At 37.9% G+C, this 16,666-nt stretch overlaps 1 protein-coding gene across 1 annotated transcript; it reads left to right on the top strand.

Annotated features, from left to right (window-relative positions):
* Positions 1 to 12,062: 12,062 nt before the first annotated feature.
* Positions 12,063 to 13,047, top strand: LOC112865680 (olfactory receptor 52N2-like). Its single transcript, XM_086679413.1, has one exon. It carries the CDS (start codon positions 12,063 to 12,065, stop codon positions 13,023 to 13,025), a length of 963 nt encoding a protein of 320 aa, XP_086535539.1. The 3' UTR covers positions 13,026 to 13,047.
* Positions 13,048 to 16,666: the final 3,619 nt, after the last annotated feature.

Below are 16,666 nucleotides of genomic sequence, written 5' to 3'. Positions count from 1 at the left end.
TTCCTATTCCTATACCTTTATCCTATACTGGGGTCTTTGCCCCGTTTGTTCTATACTGGGAGCCCTTGCCCCATTTGTCTTATACTGGGGGCCTTTGGCCAGTTCACATGGGCATGTACATCCTACGGCTTTCTAATTCTTTTTTTTTTTTTTTTAATTTACATCCGAACTAGCTAGCATATAGTGCAACAATGATTTCAGGAGTAGATTCCTTAGTGCCCCATACGCACTTAGCACATCCCCCCTCCCACACCCCCTCCAGTAACCCTCTGTTTGTTCTCCATATTTATGAGTCCCTCACGTTTTGTCCCCCTCCCTGTTTTTATATTATTTTTGTTTCCCTTCCCTTATGTGCATCTGTTTTGTATCTGAAAGTCCTCATATGAGTGAAGTCATATGATACTTGTCTTTCTCTGACAGATTAATTTCACTTACCATAATATCCTCTAGTTCCATCCACGTAGTTGCAAATGGCAAGATTTCATTCTTTTTGATTGCTGAGTGATACTCCACTGGGTTTTATATATATATATATATATATATATATATATATATATATATACCACATCTTCTTTATCCATTCATCCATCGATGGACATTTGGGCTCTTTCCATACTTTGGCTATTGATAGTGCTGCTATAAACATGGGGGTGCATGTGTCCCTTCGAAAAAGAACACCTGTATCCCTTGGATAAATACCTAGCAGTGCAATTGCTGGGTCGTAGGGTAGTTCTATTTTTAGTTTTTTGAGGAACCTCCATACTGTTTTCCAGAGTGGCTGCACCAGCTTGCATTCCCACCAACAATGCAAAAGAGACCCTCGTTTTCTGCATCTTCACCAACATCTGTTGCTGCCTAAGTTGTTAATGTTAGCCATTCTGACAGGTGTAAGGTGGTATCTCATTGTGGTTTTGATTTGTTATTTCCCTGAGGATGAGTGATGTTGAAATTTTGCCATGTGTTGGTTGGCCATCTGGATGTCTTCTTTGGAGAAGTGTCTATTCAGGTCTACTGCCCATTTCTTCACTAGATTCTTTGTTTTTTGGGTGTTGAGTTTGATAAGTTCTTTATAGATTTTGGACACTAACCCTTTATCTGATGTGTTGTTTGCAAATATCTTCTCCCATTCTGTCAGTTGCCTTTTAGTTTTGGTGATTGTTTCCTTCGCTGTGCAGACGCTTTTTATTTTCATGAGATCCCAGTAGTTCATTTTTGGTTTTGTTTCCCTTGCCTCTGGAGATGTGTTGAGTAAGAAGTGGCTGTAGCAAAGATCAAAGAGGTTTTTGCCTGCTTTCTCCTTGAGGGTTTGGATGGCTTCCTGTCTTACCTTTAGGTCTTTCATCCATTTTGTGTTTATTTTTGTGTATGGTGTAAGAAAGTAGTCCACGTTCATTCTCCTGCATGTCGCTGTCCAGTTTTCCCAGCACCACTTGCTGAAGACACTGTCTTTATTCCATTGGATATTCTTTCTTGCTTTGTCAAAGATTAGTTGGCCATATGTTTGTGGGCCCATTTCTGGGTTCTCTATTCTGTTCCATTGATCTGAGCGTCTGTTCTTGTACCAGTACCATACTGTCTTGATGATTACAGCTTTGTAGTATAGCTTGAAGTCTGGGATTGTGATGCCTCCTGCTTTGGTTTTTTTTTTCAAGATCGCTTTGGCTATTCGGGGTCTTTTCTTATTCCCTATACAAATTTTAGGATTATTTGTTTTAGCTCTGTGAAGAATTCTGGTGTTATTTTGATAGGGATTGCATTGAATATGTAGATTGCTTTGGGTACTATTGACATTTTAACAATATTTGTTCTTCCTATCCAGGAGCATGGAATCTTCTTCCATTCTTTTGTGTCTTCTTCAATTTCTTTCACAAGCTTTTTATAATTTTCAGTGTATAGATTTTTCACCTCTTTGGTTAGTTTTATTATTACATATTTTATGGTTTTTGGTGCAGTTGTAAATGGGATTGATTCCTTGATTTCTCTTTCTGCTGCTTCATTATTGGAGTATAGAAATGCAACAGGTTTCTGTGCATTGATTTTATATCCTGTGACTTTGTTGAATTCATTAATCAGTTCTAGCAGTTTTTTTGTGGAATATTATGGGTTTTCCATATACAGTAACATGATGTCTGCAAATAGCCAAAGTTTGATATCCTCCTGCCAATTTGGATGCCTTTCATTTCTTTGTGTTGTCCGATTGCTGAGGCTAGGACTTCTAATACTATGTTGAATAACAGTGGCAAGAGTGGACATCCCTATCGTGTTCCTGACCTTAGGGGGGAAGCTTTCAGTTTTTTCCCATTGAGGATTATATTAGTGGTGGGTGTTTCGCAATATGGCTTTTATGATCTTGAGGTATGATCCTTCTATCCCTACTTTCTTGAGGGTTATTATCAAGAAAGGATGCTGTATTTTGTCAAATGCTTTTTCTACATCTCTTGAGAGTATCATGTGGTTCTTGTCCTTTCTTTTATTAATGTGATGTATCGCATTGATTGATTTGTGGATATGGAACCAACCCTGCATCCCAGGTATAAATCCCACTTGATTGTGGTGAATAATTCTCTTAATGTATTGTTGGATCCAGTTGGTTAGTATCTTGTTGAGGATTTTTGCGCCCACCTTCATCAGGGACATTGGTGTATTGTTCTCCTTTTTAGTGGGAACTTTGGTTTTGGATTCAAGGTAACACTGACCTCACAAAATGAGTTTGGAAGTTTTCCTTTCATTTCTATTTTTTTAACAGCTTCAAAAGAATAGGTGTTAAGTCTTCTTTAAGTGTTCAGTAGAATTCCCCTGGAAAGCCTTCCAGCTATGGACTCTGGTTTTTGGGAGATTTTAGATTACTTATTCAATTTCTTTACTGGTTATGGGTTTGCTCAAATTTGCTATTTCTTCCGGTTTTAGTTTTGATGGTGTATGTGTCTAGGAATTTGTCCATTTCTTCCAGATTGCCCAATTTATTGGCATATAATTGCTCATAATATTATCTTATTATTCTTTGTATTTCTGCAGTGTTGGTTGTGATCTCTCCTCTTTCATTCTTCTTTTTATTTATTTGGGTCCTTTTCATTTTCTTTTTGATCAAAATGCACAGGGGTTTATCAATCTTGGTAATTCTTTCAAAGACCCAGCTACTGGTTTCATTGATCTGTTCTACTGGTTTTTTTGTTTGTTTGTTTTGTTTTTTTGTTTTTGATATCATTGATTTTTGCTCTAATCTTTATTATCTCCAATTTTCTGTGTTTTTAGATTTTATTTGCTGGTCTTTTTATAGCTGTTTAAGGTGTAAGATTAGGTTGTCTATCTGAGACCTTTCTCCCTTCTTTAGGAAGACGTGGATTGCTATATACTTCCCTCTTAAGACTGCCTTTGCTACATTCCAGATGTTTTGGGCCATGGTGTTATCATTTTCATTGGCTTCAATGTACTTTTTAATTTCCTCTTTAACTTTTTGGTTAACTCATTCATTTTTTAGTAGGATGTTCTTTAATCTCAAAGTATACATTGTCTTTCCAAATTTTTTCTTGTGGTTGATTTTGAGGTTCATAACGTTGTGGTCTGGAAATATGCACAATATGATCTCAATCTTTTTGTACGTGTTGATGGCGATTTGTGTCCCAGTATGTGATCTATTCTGGAGAATGTTCCATGTGCACTCAAGAAGAATGTGTATTCCACTGCTTTAGGATGAAATGTTCTGAATGTATCTGTTAAGACCAACCAATCCAGTGTGTCATTCAAAGCCATTGTTTCTTTATTGATTTTCTGCTTAGATGATCTGTTCATTGTTGTAAGTGGGGTGCTTAGGTCCCCTATTATTACAGTATTATTATCAATGAGTTTCTGTATGTTTGTCATTAGTTGGTTTATATATTTGGGTTCTCTAATGTTGGAGGCATAAATGGTTACAATTGTTAAATCTACTTGGTGGATAAACTACTTAATTATGTATGACATAATGCACTTCTTCATCTCATGTTAAAGTCTTTATTCTGCAATCTAGCTTGTCTGATATAAATATGGCTACTTTGGCTTTCTTTTGGTGAATGCTAATTAATTAGCATTATATATGGTTTTCCATCCCCTTACTCTCAATCCAAGGGTGTCTTTAGGTCTAAAATGGGTCTCTTGTAAATCGCACATAGATGGATCTTGTTTTCTTATCAATTGTGTTACCCTATGTCTTTTGATTGGATCATTTAGTCCATTGACATTTAGAGTGAGTACTGAAAGATATGGATTTATTGCATTGTGCTGCCTGTAGAGTTGGAGATTCTGGTGGTGTTCTCTATTCCTTTCTAGTCTTTGATGCTTTGGGTCTTTTTTGTTTTGTTTCATCTTTTATCCCCTCAAGAAATCCCCCTTAAAATTTCTTGCAAGGCTGATTTAGTGGTCATGATCTCCTTTATTTTTTGTTAGTCTGGGGATTTTTTTAAATCTCTCCTTCTATTTGAATTACATCTTTGCTCGATAAAGAATTCTTGGCTGAATATTTTTTTGATTCACCATGTCGAATATATTCTGCCACTCCTTTCCAGCATGAAAAATTTCTTTGTATACATCTTGTACAAGCTTGCTTATTGACACTGACATTTAGAGTGAGTATTGCTTATATATTTTGGGTATTAACCCCTCACCAGATATATAGTTTCCAAATATCTGCTTCCAGTCTGCAGGTTGACTTTTCATTTTGTTGATTGTTTCTTTCACTGTGCAGAGGGTTTTTTTTTTTAATTTTTTTACTTATATTCAAGTTAGTTAACATACAGTGTTGTACTGGTTTCAGAAATAGACTCCAGTGATTCATCACTTACATATACATCCAGTGTTCATGTCAAGAAGTGCCCTCTTTAATGCTCATCACCCATTTGCTGCACAGAAGTTTTTAGTTTTATGCAATCCCACTTGATTTTTGCTTTTTTGTTCCACTGTTTTTAGTGTTATATTAAAAAAATCATTGCTAAGACTGAAGTCAAGGAGATTGTCCCCTGCATTTTCTTCTAGAAGTTTTATGGTTTCACATCTCCCATGTAAATTTTTAATCCACTTTGAGTTAATTTTTGTGAGTGGTGTAAGATAGGGGTCTATGGCTCTTGACTCTGTTCCACTTGTCTATTCTGTTTGTATGTCAATACTATACGGTTTTGATTACTATGCTTTGCGACATAATTTGAAATCAGGGAGCATGATACTTCATGAGTATTGGTGATATATTCTCTTTAATTTATTTCTTGTATATCTATGTATGGATTTACTACAATTCAGTTATTCACTCACTGCATTATTGGATATTCCTTTGTTTCCTAATTGGGGCTATTATGAATAAACTTGCTCTAAACATTCATGGGCAAGTCTTTGTATAGACATATATTTTCAGATTTCTTATGTAAATACCCAGGGGTGGAATATTTGACTTATAGAGCAGGTGCATGTTCCAGTTTTGATGCTAGAATTGAGGAATTCACGGAAGGCAGCTATAGTTTGACGTTTATATTGCAATGGATACCAGACAGTTCACATGTTCCATTAGAGAAAAGTTGATAAAATTTAAGGCTAACTGTTGAGACTCTTCCTCCTGGCTCAAATATATTCTAAATACAGGTATTCCCCAATTTTTGAAAGTTTGTGTTATGCCACCTCACTTTTACAAAAGACCCACATTGGTACTCTTTTTGATAAACAAAAGAAATCAAAGATTTTCACTTGTATAAAAAAAAGGCTCAAAGCAATACTAGCAGTCAGTGTTTCTTTTTACAGTGACCTATTGCAGAGGCAATGAACACCTGAGCAGACAGAGTGGCCCTGCCAAGCTCCTTCCCTGGGAACCACACTCAGCATGTCAGCATCAAGCTCTCACAGCTTTGAAGTGTGTCTGTGAGCATCTCCATTTATTTTGTGCATCCATTAACAAGATGTGCCCTAACGTATCAGAAAAGCCCAAGACAGGTCCAGAAATGCTCACAAAATTTTCCACTTAAATACATCGCAATTACTTCTTTGCTTCATACCATTTCATAGGAACACTCTATATTCAGATAACAGGAGATGTCTGTGTAGATCTAGTTTCAACAAAGCTAAATTTACCTCCTCCCCCATCAGAGATGACCTATGGGACATCTATCTGTGTAGCATCAGAAACATTTTCCCCTTTTTCTTGGAAAAGCCTCCAGAGAAACCACTAAGAGTTGTTATATAGCATTCCTAACCAATGCTGTACAATTTCCTGAGCAATACCAGTTACAAATGGAGATTTCAAAACATCATGGTGGGTGTGGGTGATCCAGGGGGAAAAATATACATAAAGATGTACAGAAAATCTGCAACTAGATAGCAGGGATTGGACTTAGAGGGTGGCTGAATGTGGAGGACTAGTTACCTCATTCTTTAGACTTCTGAAACCAAAGAGATTCACAAACTGCCTTTATGAGGGAGGAGAAGTGGGGGAAAAATTAAGTGTGGTTTACGCACAGTAGTGCTCATGTGATAAGGACCAAAGAGGTAATATTATAGGCAAGCAAATGTCTGCACAGTAATAGAAAAGCAATCAAAATCAGAACTTTGGAAAAGACTGCACAATAATGTCTTCTCCCTGTGGATGGAACAGTCTTCCTTGGGAAGTGGTAAAATCTCTACCAGTGCAAATGAATTAGTGCAAGAGTTGGAAGGAATTCCAGTGATAGTGGACCCCAACTTCCCCATGACAACATTCGTGACATATGTCATTCTCCCTTTGCTTCAATACATCTGATGACAGGAATCTTTTTGTCTTACTAGGGATTTCTATCTGCATGAATGAATAACAATCCGACAACCCTAATCTACTTACCTATAACTTTTCTTGTTCATCATATGTATGACCTTCAAGTGTGCAAAATAATACAAAAGGCAATTACTTGCCTTTACTGCAAGTACTCAAACCAGTTTTAATTATCTCCAATTTCACATTTACAAAAAGAAAGAAAAAAGAAACAAAACAAACAAACAAACAAACCAACAAACAAAATCTTTAGGATTCCAAGCATCTTGCAACCATGTTTCCCATACTCCAGATACTCTGATATTTCCATACACACACTAATTTGTTAAGGTATTTATATACAAGCAAGAGGATCCACCAAAAAGGACATTTTGAAATCCATCCATCCATCCATCCATTCATTCTACAACTCTTTTCTTGTGCCAGTTACTATGTTAAGTGCAAGAGACACAGCAGTGAACAAAATAGACAGCAATTCCTGTGCACATAGATTTTTAAAATTCTGGTGAGCGACCAAGGAACATGGTAATTGCTGTGGAGTACAGAAAATGTGGCGAGGAAGAGATTATGCTAAGTTTGGCAGAGGTCTAGGGTTTGCGGTTTTGGATTAGGGTAAGGAAAAGCCTTACCTTGGGTCTGACACTGAGATCAGACCTGGAACTGGTGAAGGTATTTAGCATGGTATTTTCTGGCAAATAACAAAGCAGGCAGTGAAAGTGGCAAGTGGAAATGCCATGGATTGTACACATGCTTGCTGAATTTGAGAAGAATCCAGTAGGCACGGAGAGGCTGAGGGGATCAGGGTTAGAGCAGTGGGAGGCAATCCTAGAGATGCCAAAGAGTTCTAGTTGTACAGGATGTTGTAAATAAATACAGGGATGTCACTTTTGCTCTGAGTGAGATGTAAGGAGCCTAAAGGTTTATGGAATGCCTAGATTTGTCTCATTTATTTTGTAAAGCAAAATAATGTAATAATACTAACAATAATTATGAATGCACTATATATTTTGCTTATTATGTTCCAAATTGTGGTGAAAATTTCCATGGTATACTTAATGTTTCCATGGTTTGCTCATTTTACAGTTGGGCAATTTGCTTTAACAAGCCTTCGGTTCTAATCTTTTCGTACTTTCTAGAAGGAAAATTGCTTTTATCATTTTTATATGTTGACATATTTTTGTATGGCATCACTTGAAAGTTTTCACTTGTTAAAATTAATGGGTAAAATCACACAAACAACTCCCTGAGTCTAAATTGCTCTGTCTTTCTCTTTCTCTTTCTCTTTCTCTTTCTCTTTCTCTTTCTCTTTCTTGCTATTTCTCTTTCTCTGTCTCTCTCTCTCTCCCTCTCGGTCTCTTTCTCTGTCTCTCTCTGTCTCTGTCTCTCTCTCTCTTTCACACACACACACACAATGGAGAGATAAAATTGAAACAATCAAAATTAGAACTTTTGAAAAGACTGTTTAATGGGGTAGACTGAAATATAACAAAGGAATACATAAATTAATTTTTATACATGCAATAAAATATAAAATATGTTGCTGTGTGAAAATGAATAATTCAAGTTGCAAACAATAGCTAAGGAAAGACTTTTTAAACATAGAGGATTTTTCTCAGAAACAAAACAGAAAAGAAAGAGATCCTGAAGTCATAATTTCAAGCAAAAATCTTTCAGGTTAAACCCACATACCAGGACATAGAAGAAAGGTAGATGCGCAACTGTTTTCAAAAAACAAACAAATTTAAGAATGCTTTTCCCTATCCAATATAATTTTCATAGTTATTTGGGACTAAACATAATATACCAAAAGTAACTAAAATAATTATGATTGTTGTTCATCTTTTATTTCGGAATAAAATTAATGTCCTACCATCTTCTTGTATAGGACATTTTTATTGGTATAGAAAGTAAATGCTTTGCAATTGACTATCATGTATGGAGTCAACAGCTCCAGCCTGACAACAAGATACTTCATTCTCAATGGGATTCCTAAACTGGAAGCTGCACACAGGCTGACAGCTCAGAGCCTGGAGCCCACTTCCGATTCTGTGTCCTCCTCTGTCTGCACCTCTGCTGCTTGCATTCTGTCTCTCCCAGTGTCTCAAAAATAAATAAACATTAAAAAAAAACTATTTTCAAAGAAGTTTTATAGAAAATCTGAAAAAAGAACAGGATTGCACAAGATTGACTCAATTATTTTGTGAGATGATTATATGTGAGAATTTTGAATTTAACATTTCTACATTTTAGATAAGGAGTCAAAGGCATAAAGTCAATAGAAAAAAGGTTTGATACTGGTCTTGGGTTTCCCGCTGGTTCCTTTGAAACAATAAATACGTGTAGAAACTAAAAACTTACCTTGCCAAACTATACTTGCCTAAGTATAGTTTGCAAAGGTAAAGTACTGCAACCTGCTGTAGTGATAAGAACTCTGGTTGCAGTTAAAGCCAGGAGTTTGGGGGTCATAAAAGAGGACAGTCCAGAGGAACAAAGGAGAGAGAGAGAAGGGGCGGAATAGAAGGGAAAGGAGGAGAGCTGATCACACTCTGAATATTGAACAGGAAGACATGGTACAATGCAAAAGAACAAGCAGCGATGATTTTAAGGAAAGGAAAAGGACAGATGTGGAGGAGGGGTGCAACATTCTCCACGTCTTATTACTACAAGTATAGGCACTTCATTTAGACTAACATCTATATTAATTGTTATATTACAAGTATATAGTTATTGAATATTACACATAATAACTATAAAATGAGTAAATGAAGTACACAAACTTTTTATTTTTTTAAGATTTTATTTTTGAGTAATCTCTATACCCAAGGTGGGGTTCAAACTCACAACCCCGAGATCCAGAGTAGCATGATCTACCAATCGAGCCAGCCAGGCACTCCTGAGGTATAGAAAACTTTTTAGGGTGGTTATTCCTCTGTATTTGGATTTACAAGTGATTTTCTAACTTTTTAATACTTTTCTGTGTTTTCCAGAGTTTCTACATAAAGGACGTATTTCTTTAGTAATAAGAGAAAAACAGGTTTTAAGTTTATTTATGTCTTTTGAGAGAGACAGAGAGAGAGAGAGAGAGCAAGCAAACTTGAGCAGGGGAGGGGTAGAAAAAGAGGGGGAGAATCCCAACCAGGCTCCACTTTGTCAGCGTGGCCCGATGTGGGGCTCCAACTCATGAACTGGGAGATCATGACCTCAGCAGAAATCAAGAGGCTGACATTTAACCCACTACACCACACAAGTGCCCTGAGGGAAAAAAAAGCTACTGATGTTCATCACCACATTTGGTGGTCACATTTCTCACTTGGGAAAAGGCATTAACTTTACTGCGTTTTGTTTTTGTTGTTCCCTTTTCTACTCAGAAGCTTCTAAATATAGATTTGTTACCACCAGGCCAGAAGTTTATTCTCTTTCAATGAGAATCCCTCTGAGACATCTAATTCTGGAGCCTCGGTCTACCCGGGACATCTCACTGGAGATTCTCCAGGGAAACAAAAATCCTATGTAAGAAGATGTCATCCCAGATTTTGAGGAACTCCTAAGTATTCTCAGCCATGAATAGAATTGTGCCTAACACTGAGGTGAGTTTGGGAAATTTTCACAAATGGTTATTTTAGGAAAGGTAACAACATTGATGGCTAAGAACACAATGGCCTAGAATATGCAGACAGTTTTAAAAATAGACATTAGCAAGGGGCAGTGAATTCCTCTTTCCCTTTCACTTCTGCAGGGGTAATGAGACTCTTTCTTCCTGTGTGGCTTCTGCTGGACTCTTACTTTCCAGTCACCCACTCATTTTATTGTGGCGTTCACATAAAAGACAGCAGACACGGGAGATTGTAATCTTTACATTTCTCTGGTCTAGGGCAAGGAAATGCTGGTTCCTCCATGGGGGGACATTTCTGGAGAGGTCTGGGAGAACTCTCTTACGAGAAGAGTTTATTTACATGAGAGGCAATCACCTTAGGAGCCAAAGACCATGAGCCAGTGAACCTTGTATTCTTTTGTATACTCTTTCCGTGGTGACTTCTATGTACCCTGGCCAATAGGAGTGGACACAAGAGTGATTTCCAGATGATTTAGGTAACAGGAATCTCTGTCTTGTGTCTTTAGAGCCATGTGCTACATGTCATCGTATTGCAAGTTTCTACACAGCCCTGCTGGATGGGGGAATGTTCGGCATTGATTTGCTGCATGGAAAGGTGCCCACCCAGAGCTTAAGGACCATTTTATATTTTTCAATGGAGAGAAATAGTTGACCATTTGGTAACTACAACTTTCCTCAAACATCCCTGAATCTGTAAATTCCTTGAACCATCCCTCAGTTCTATTTTCTTTACAAGTATTAGCAATCCAAAAATATGATATTATCTTTTTTACTGATAAACTGTCCAGTTATAATAAAAGAAATATTATCTACATTAAGCATTATAGACAATTAGTAATCCTTAGAACTTCAAGGGCTTCCTAAATATAAAGCTTGTATTAAAAATGGCTTGGAAACTAATTTAAGAAAATGCGGAAAAGCAGAGAAGCCATTTATGAAGTTGGGGGTATCTGACTGAATTCATCTCTTTAGTAAAATTTTTACAAAAATTCCATGAAACTTGCTAATGATTTAGAAGCAGAAGTACTTTTGTTCTTCTCAAGAACTTCCTTTGAAATTTCATTGTGTAGAAAAGCATGATATTGATATCAGATACTAAGTTCTTACTAATTCAAACAATCATTTGTTCACATATATTTTTATTGAGTATCTAAAATGTGTTCCCTTAAGCACGTTATAGGGAACATTATGGGAAGACTTTACCTGGATTATTAGCTTTCTTCATAATCTTCAAGGCAGGACAAAAGTCCTGTTGATAAGAACTAGTCGGATTAGGGTGATCCTCGAAACATACTCACATGATCATAGTGACAAGACTCAGAAAGAATCTGAGAGGAGAGAATAAAAGTGGCATATTGGAAGACAATTCTGGCCCAGTTCACAGAATGTGGAGGAATATAAGAGGTGTGCTGGAACTTTAGAAAGTGAGGGTAGATACTTAGACAAAATATTCAATGAGACGCCAAGTAGTACTGTTTAGTTATTTTTAGACACCACCGTTCAAAGACTGTCTTGCTAGAGTAGAGGAAAAAAATAAAAAGCTGCTACCATGACAAGGTTCATGGCATTTGTGAGTATTATTACCTGAACTACTCCCTCTTATGGGGTTTCTAAGCCCACCTCTCTCTCTCCTATGCAGAAAGCAAATGCTGATAAAGAGCATAAAATGCTCTCCTCTTCTCCACAGTCATGTGTGGGGAAAACAGCTCCAGCCTGACCCCGGGATTCTTTATCTTGAATGGGATTCCTGGGCTGGAAGCTGCACACACCTGGATCTCCCTGCCATTCTGCTTCATGTACGTCATCGCTGTCGTGGGGAACTGCGGGCTCATCTACCTAATCAGCCATGAGGATGCCCTGCACCGGCCCATGTACTACTTCCTGGCCCTGCTCGCCTTCACCGATGTCACCCTGTGCACCACCACTGTACCCAATATGCTGTGCATATTCTGGTTCAACCTCAAGGAGATTGACTTTGATGCCTGCCTGGCTCAGATGTTTTTCGTCCACATGCTGACTGGGATGGAGTCTGGGGTGCTCATGCTCATGGCCCTGGACCGCTATGTGGCCATCTGCTACCCCTTACGTTATTCCATCATCCTCACCAACCCTGTCATCGCCAAGACCGGTCTTGCCACCTTCCTGAGGGGTGTGCTGCTCATTATCCCATTCACTTTCCTCACCAAGCGTCTGCCCTATTGCCGGGGCAACTTCATTCCCCATACCTACTGTGATCATATGTCTGTGGCCAAGGTGTCCTGTGGCAATTTCAAGGTCAATGCCATCTATGGTCTCTTGGCAGCCCTCCTAATTGGGGGCTTTGATATGTTCTGTATTTCTGTGTCTTACACTATGATCTTGCGGGCAGTGGTGAGTCTGTCATCTGCAGATGCTCAGAAGAAAGCCTTTGGTACCTGTACATCCCACATATGTGCCATTGTGATCACATATGTTCCAGCCCTGTTCACCATTTTTACTCATCGTTTTGGGGGACAAAACATTCCCCACCACGTTCATATCCTTATTGCTAATCTTTATTTGATGTTGCCTCCTACTCTGAACCCCATTGTTTATGGAGCCAAGACCAAGCAGATCCAGGAAGGAGTGATCAAGTTATTTTTTAAAGAGAAAGCTATCTTGGTTATGAAATAGATTCATGAGTTAATATGCAAAATCAAAGAAAAACAAATGTTTCAGAGGAGATTCTTGAGCGTCAGTTTAAAACCAATTGGTTCACTGCAGAAAGCAATGTTCATTAAATATCCACTATAATGATAACTGAATTTTTCCTTTTTTTTGGGTAAAACTCATCAATGATAAAAATTAATTACATAATTAAGCAAATGTTTCTTGAACTTGAGGACATATTTTTTAAAAGGAATTCACATGAATGTAATATCAAGCCTTTTTGGAAATCACTGGACTTACTTAGATTCCTAATGTGCTTTGCATGTAGAACAAAGTGCAAATGGGATGCCCATTGGAAAAAAAAATTCCTGATCTTATGTTGGGGATTTATCTGTTCTTGGTAGAAACCCATTAAAAAAGAAATCTCAATGTCTGTTTCTTAAAGCCCTTCAAACATGGTTTAGTGACTGCATTAACCCTTTGTTCTTTTCATTGTGTAATTTTGTCTAACTTGGTTCAGTTGTATAAATGATCTCAAGTCTGTCTAAATTGTATTGAATTTCCACTACCAAGGAGAATAATATTCATGTATTTCTATCAATATAATGTGATTAAAAGATGGGAAAATAAGCAAGGGAATAAAACCATAAAATCTTAAATCAATTTTTTGAAGATAATTCTGGGAGATTTTTGAAGCAGACATAGAATAAGTCTTATAAATGGCTGTGAAGTGGTAGCAGAAAACAGAGGTGATTCACCAGCAAAACTGATAAGCATTTGGGTTTGGCTGACTTTATAGAATTTTTTTCCAGCCTTAGTCACCAGAGCTGAAAATCTTCTATAATTTGACTCTAAAGTGAAGTTGATAGCTTAAAGAAAGTTTACATAGCAATCAAGTCATTTGCAAACATCGGCCCTGTGTCTAGTAACTAGGCCCTGTTCCCACACAGCAAAATATGGAGAACTAAGAACCTGCATTCACATCACTGTGGGGACTTAACAGGCCTGAATATACCTTGCATACTGATTTGCATTCCCTATACCCATCTATACACTAAGGAAATCTAGTTCTGGATGAAAACTTTCTGAGTTTTGTAATTTCATTGCCAATCCAAATCTATACCACCACTGGTAGATGTAAAATGCACGTTTATTAACATTTAAGTGCATCATTGAAAGTTGGCAGAAAATTATGCTATTCTTCCACTGGAATTTTGAAGACTGCAATACATAACATGGAGTTTTCTGAAATTATATTGCAATAAAAATGCTAGTTTGTTATTAGATGATACTATGTTGGTATTTTGAGGGTTTCTAGCCAGGGTGACAGTTTGAGTATAAACAGGAGCATACAATTCCCCCAAAGCTCCAAACATATGGAAACACTGAATTAATTACACTTAGAATAGAGTAAAATGAAAATCAAATAAATAAACTAATAAAGATTTTAACAATGAAGAAAATCACAGAAGCAATGAGGAAATGAGAACTCATAACCAATACAAAGACTTACTCAAATGACTTCAGTGTTGAGACTCTTGCCTATGTGTAAAGGCTGTACAATGTGAGAAGTCTAGAATAAGGAATCACTATGCAATCTTTTTTCTTTTCTTTCTTTTTTTTTTTTTTTTTTGACAGAGAGAGAGAGCGCGCGCATATGTGAGCATGTGTGCAAGTGCACTCATCAACGGAAGGGCAGTGGGAGAGGGAGAGGGAGAATCCTAAGCAGGCCCCATGCTCAGCAGAGAGCCTGCAGGGGGCAATCCCACCAGCATGAGACCTTGATATGAGCTGAAATCAAGAGTTGGACACTCAACCAACTGAGCCAACCAGGCACCCCAACTACAGTCTTTGAGTGGGAACTAAAATATCTATGACTGCCAGCCCAAGATAACAGAAAAAAAATGTATTACTATGATAATCTGAGGAAATACCAATGCAACACATATCACTACAGATGGATCCAAAAAAGATAGATGCATACAAAGACATTTTCTGGCAATAGTCTTTTGCTATACATTCAATGCATCTTTGTGCTTAACCCCACACAAACATATACACCCACCTTCAGCATAATGAGAAAAATTGCGAGTATAGAAAACATTCAGACAGGAAGTAGATATTGAAAGGGTGGGATAAATATATAAGGGTATCTATTAGTACATTTAGTCCACAAATCTTTACTAATAATTATCATAGGTGGGTTCTAAGTATGGTGGACCCTGATTGCAGTAACTTCTGGTAATTGTATATTGTGCACTAGCAGCATGGTAATAGAAGAATGCTCCCTTAGGAGGAGAGAAACACTGATTAAACTTGGCTTGAAAGTGACTGAATATTATTCTCCTCTCCATGTGTACATATAACAAAAATGAGAGAGAAAAGAAACAAAGATATTGATACATGCTTGTTGAAAAACACTGAGAATATACAAATGTAATTCTGGTTGAAGATGAATAAAGAGGGGATAGCAACACCATCACAGAATAATTTTATTGTGCCTATTGTAATGTTCTGGTAAACAAGGGAGAAGAAATAGCATGCAGAAAAATGAAACGGTCTCACAATTTCAGAATTGTTGATGAATGAATTGAAATTGTAACAGTAAATGAAGTGTTTATGGTTAGATTAAAAAGACTAAAGAACGTATCAAAAATGCAGAAGAGGAGGGGCCAGGATGGCGGGGAAGTATAGAAGTTTTTTTGCCTCTCTCAGCCCTGAAACTCAGCTAGATCAACATCAAAACATCTTTCACACCTAGAAAACTGATGTGAGGATTAACACAACAATCTGCACAACTTGAACCACAGAATTCAGCAGGTACATGGCACAGAGTGGTGAACTGGAGGAGAGAGAATCTGTGGAGTGTAGGGAGCTGTTTTTGCTTGGGGAGATAGGATGGACACAGTGGGAAGAGTAAGGAAAAGTACTCCCCCCAAAAGCAGCTGGAGAGAAAGAGAAACAGTGGAAACACTCATAAGGGACTTAACAAAAAAGGAAGAAAGGAGATAGGAGAGGCTTTAAATACCATTAAATCTCTATAAACAGGGGAGCACAGAATCTGAAACTGCAGCTCAATACCTGGTGGAGCTCTGGTGGGAAGGGTGAATCCCCAGGAGCATAATTAATTAGGTCTAAAAGGTTCTTGGGCCACATGGGGAGAAGTGGTTTCCTTGCTGAGAGGACATTAGGTAGAGGCTGTGTGGCCTCCCCACAGGCAAAGTTCCCAGCAGACCCTGGAGAACAGCCACATTTGCTGATTTGGGAACAAGGACGTGAAGGGTGAAGACTGGTGCCAGATGTGTGTTGTGATTTACCAGTATCCCTGAAACGCTGCTGCTATAGGATCCCATGAAAATTTTCTGGGGTTGGCTGGCACTGGGCTGCAGTCTCTGGGCATCTGCAGCAGCATAGCTACAGAAATGTTCCTGGTGGTGCCCATCACCTGGCCATTGCTCAGTGAGATCCTCCCTAAGAGGGTCTGAGTAGGTCAAAGCCACAGGGCCTTCAGAAGTGAGGGGTTTGGAAACACAGCCCATCTAAGATAAAACTCAGGAGGAAGGTGCCATCTGGAAGGCTGATGGCTTGGTTGCATACAGTGTATTAGTGGGGAATAGATGGAATCCAGAGACTAAGGAAGGGTGCTAGACTTCCAGTATGCGAGA

The sequence above is a fragment of the Puma concolor genome, chromosome D1 (assembly GCF_028749965.1).
Source record: "Puma concolor isolate L17-30 chromosome D1, mPumCon1.1.hap2, whole genome shotgun sequence".
NCBI lineage: Eukaryota > Metazoa > Chordata > Mammalia > Carnivora > Felidae > Puma > Puma concolor.
This window is presented reverse-complemented; position numbering and strand designations above follow the sequence as displayed.

Bases quoted from the DNA above. Each gene is read 5' to 3' on its own strand.
- LOC112865680 (XM_086679413.1), top strand. From the start codon at position 12,063: ATGTGTGGGGAAAACAGCTCCAGCCTGACCCCGGGATTCTTTATCTTG.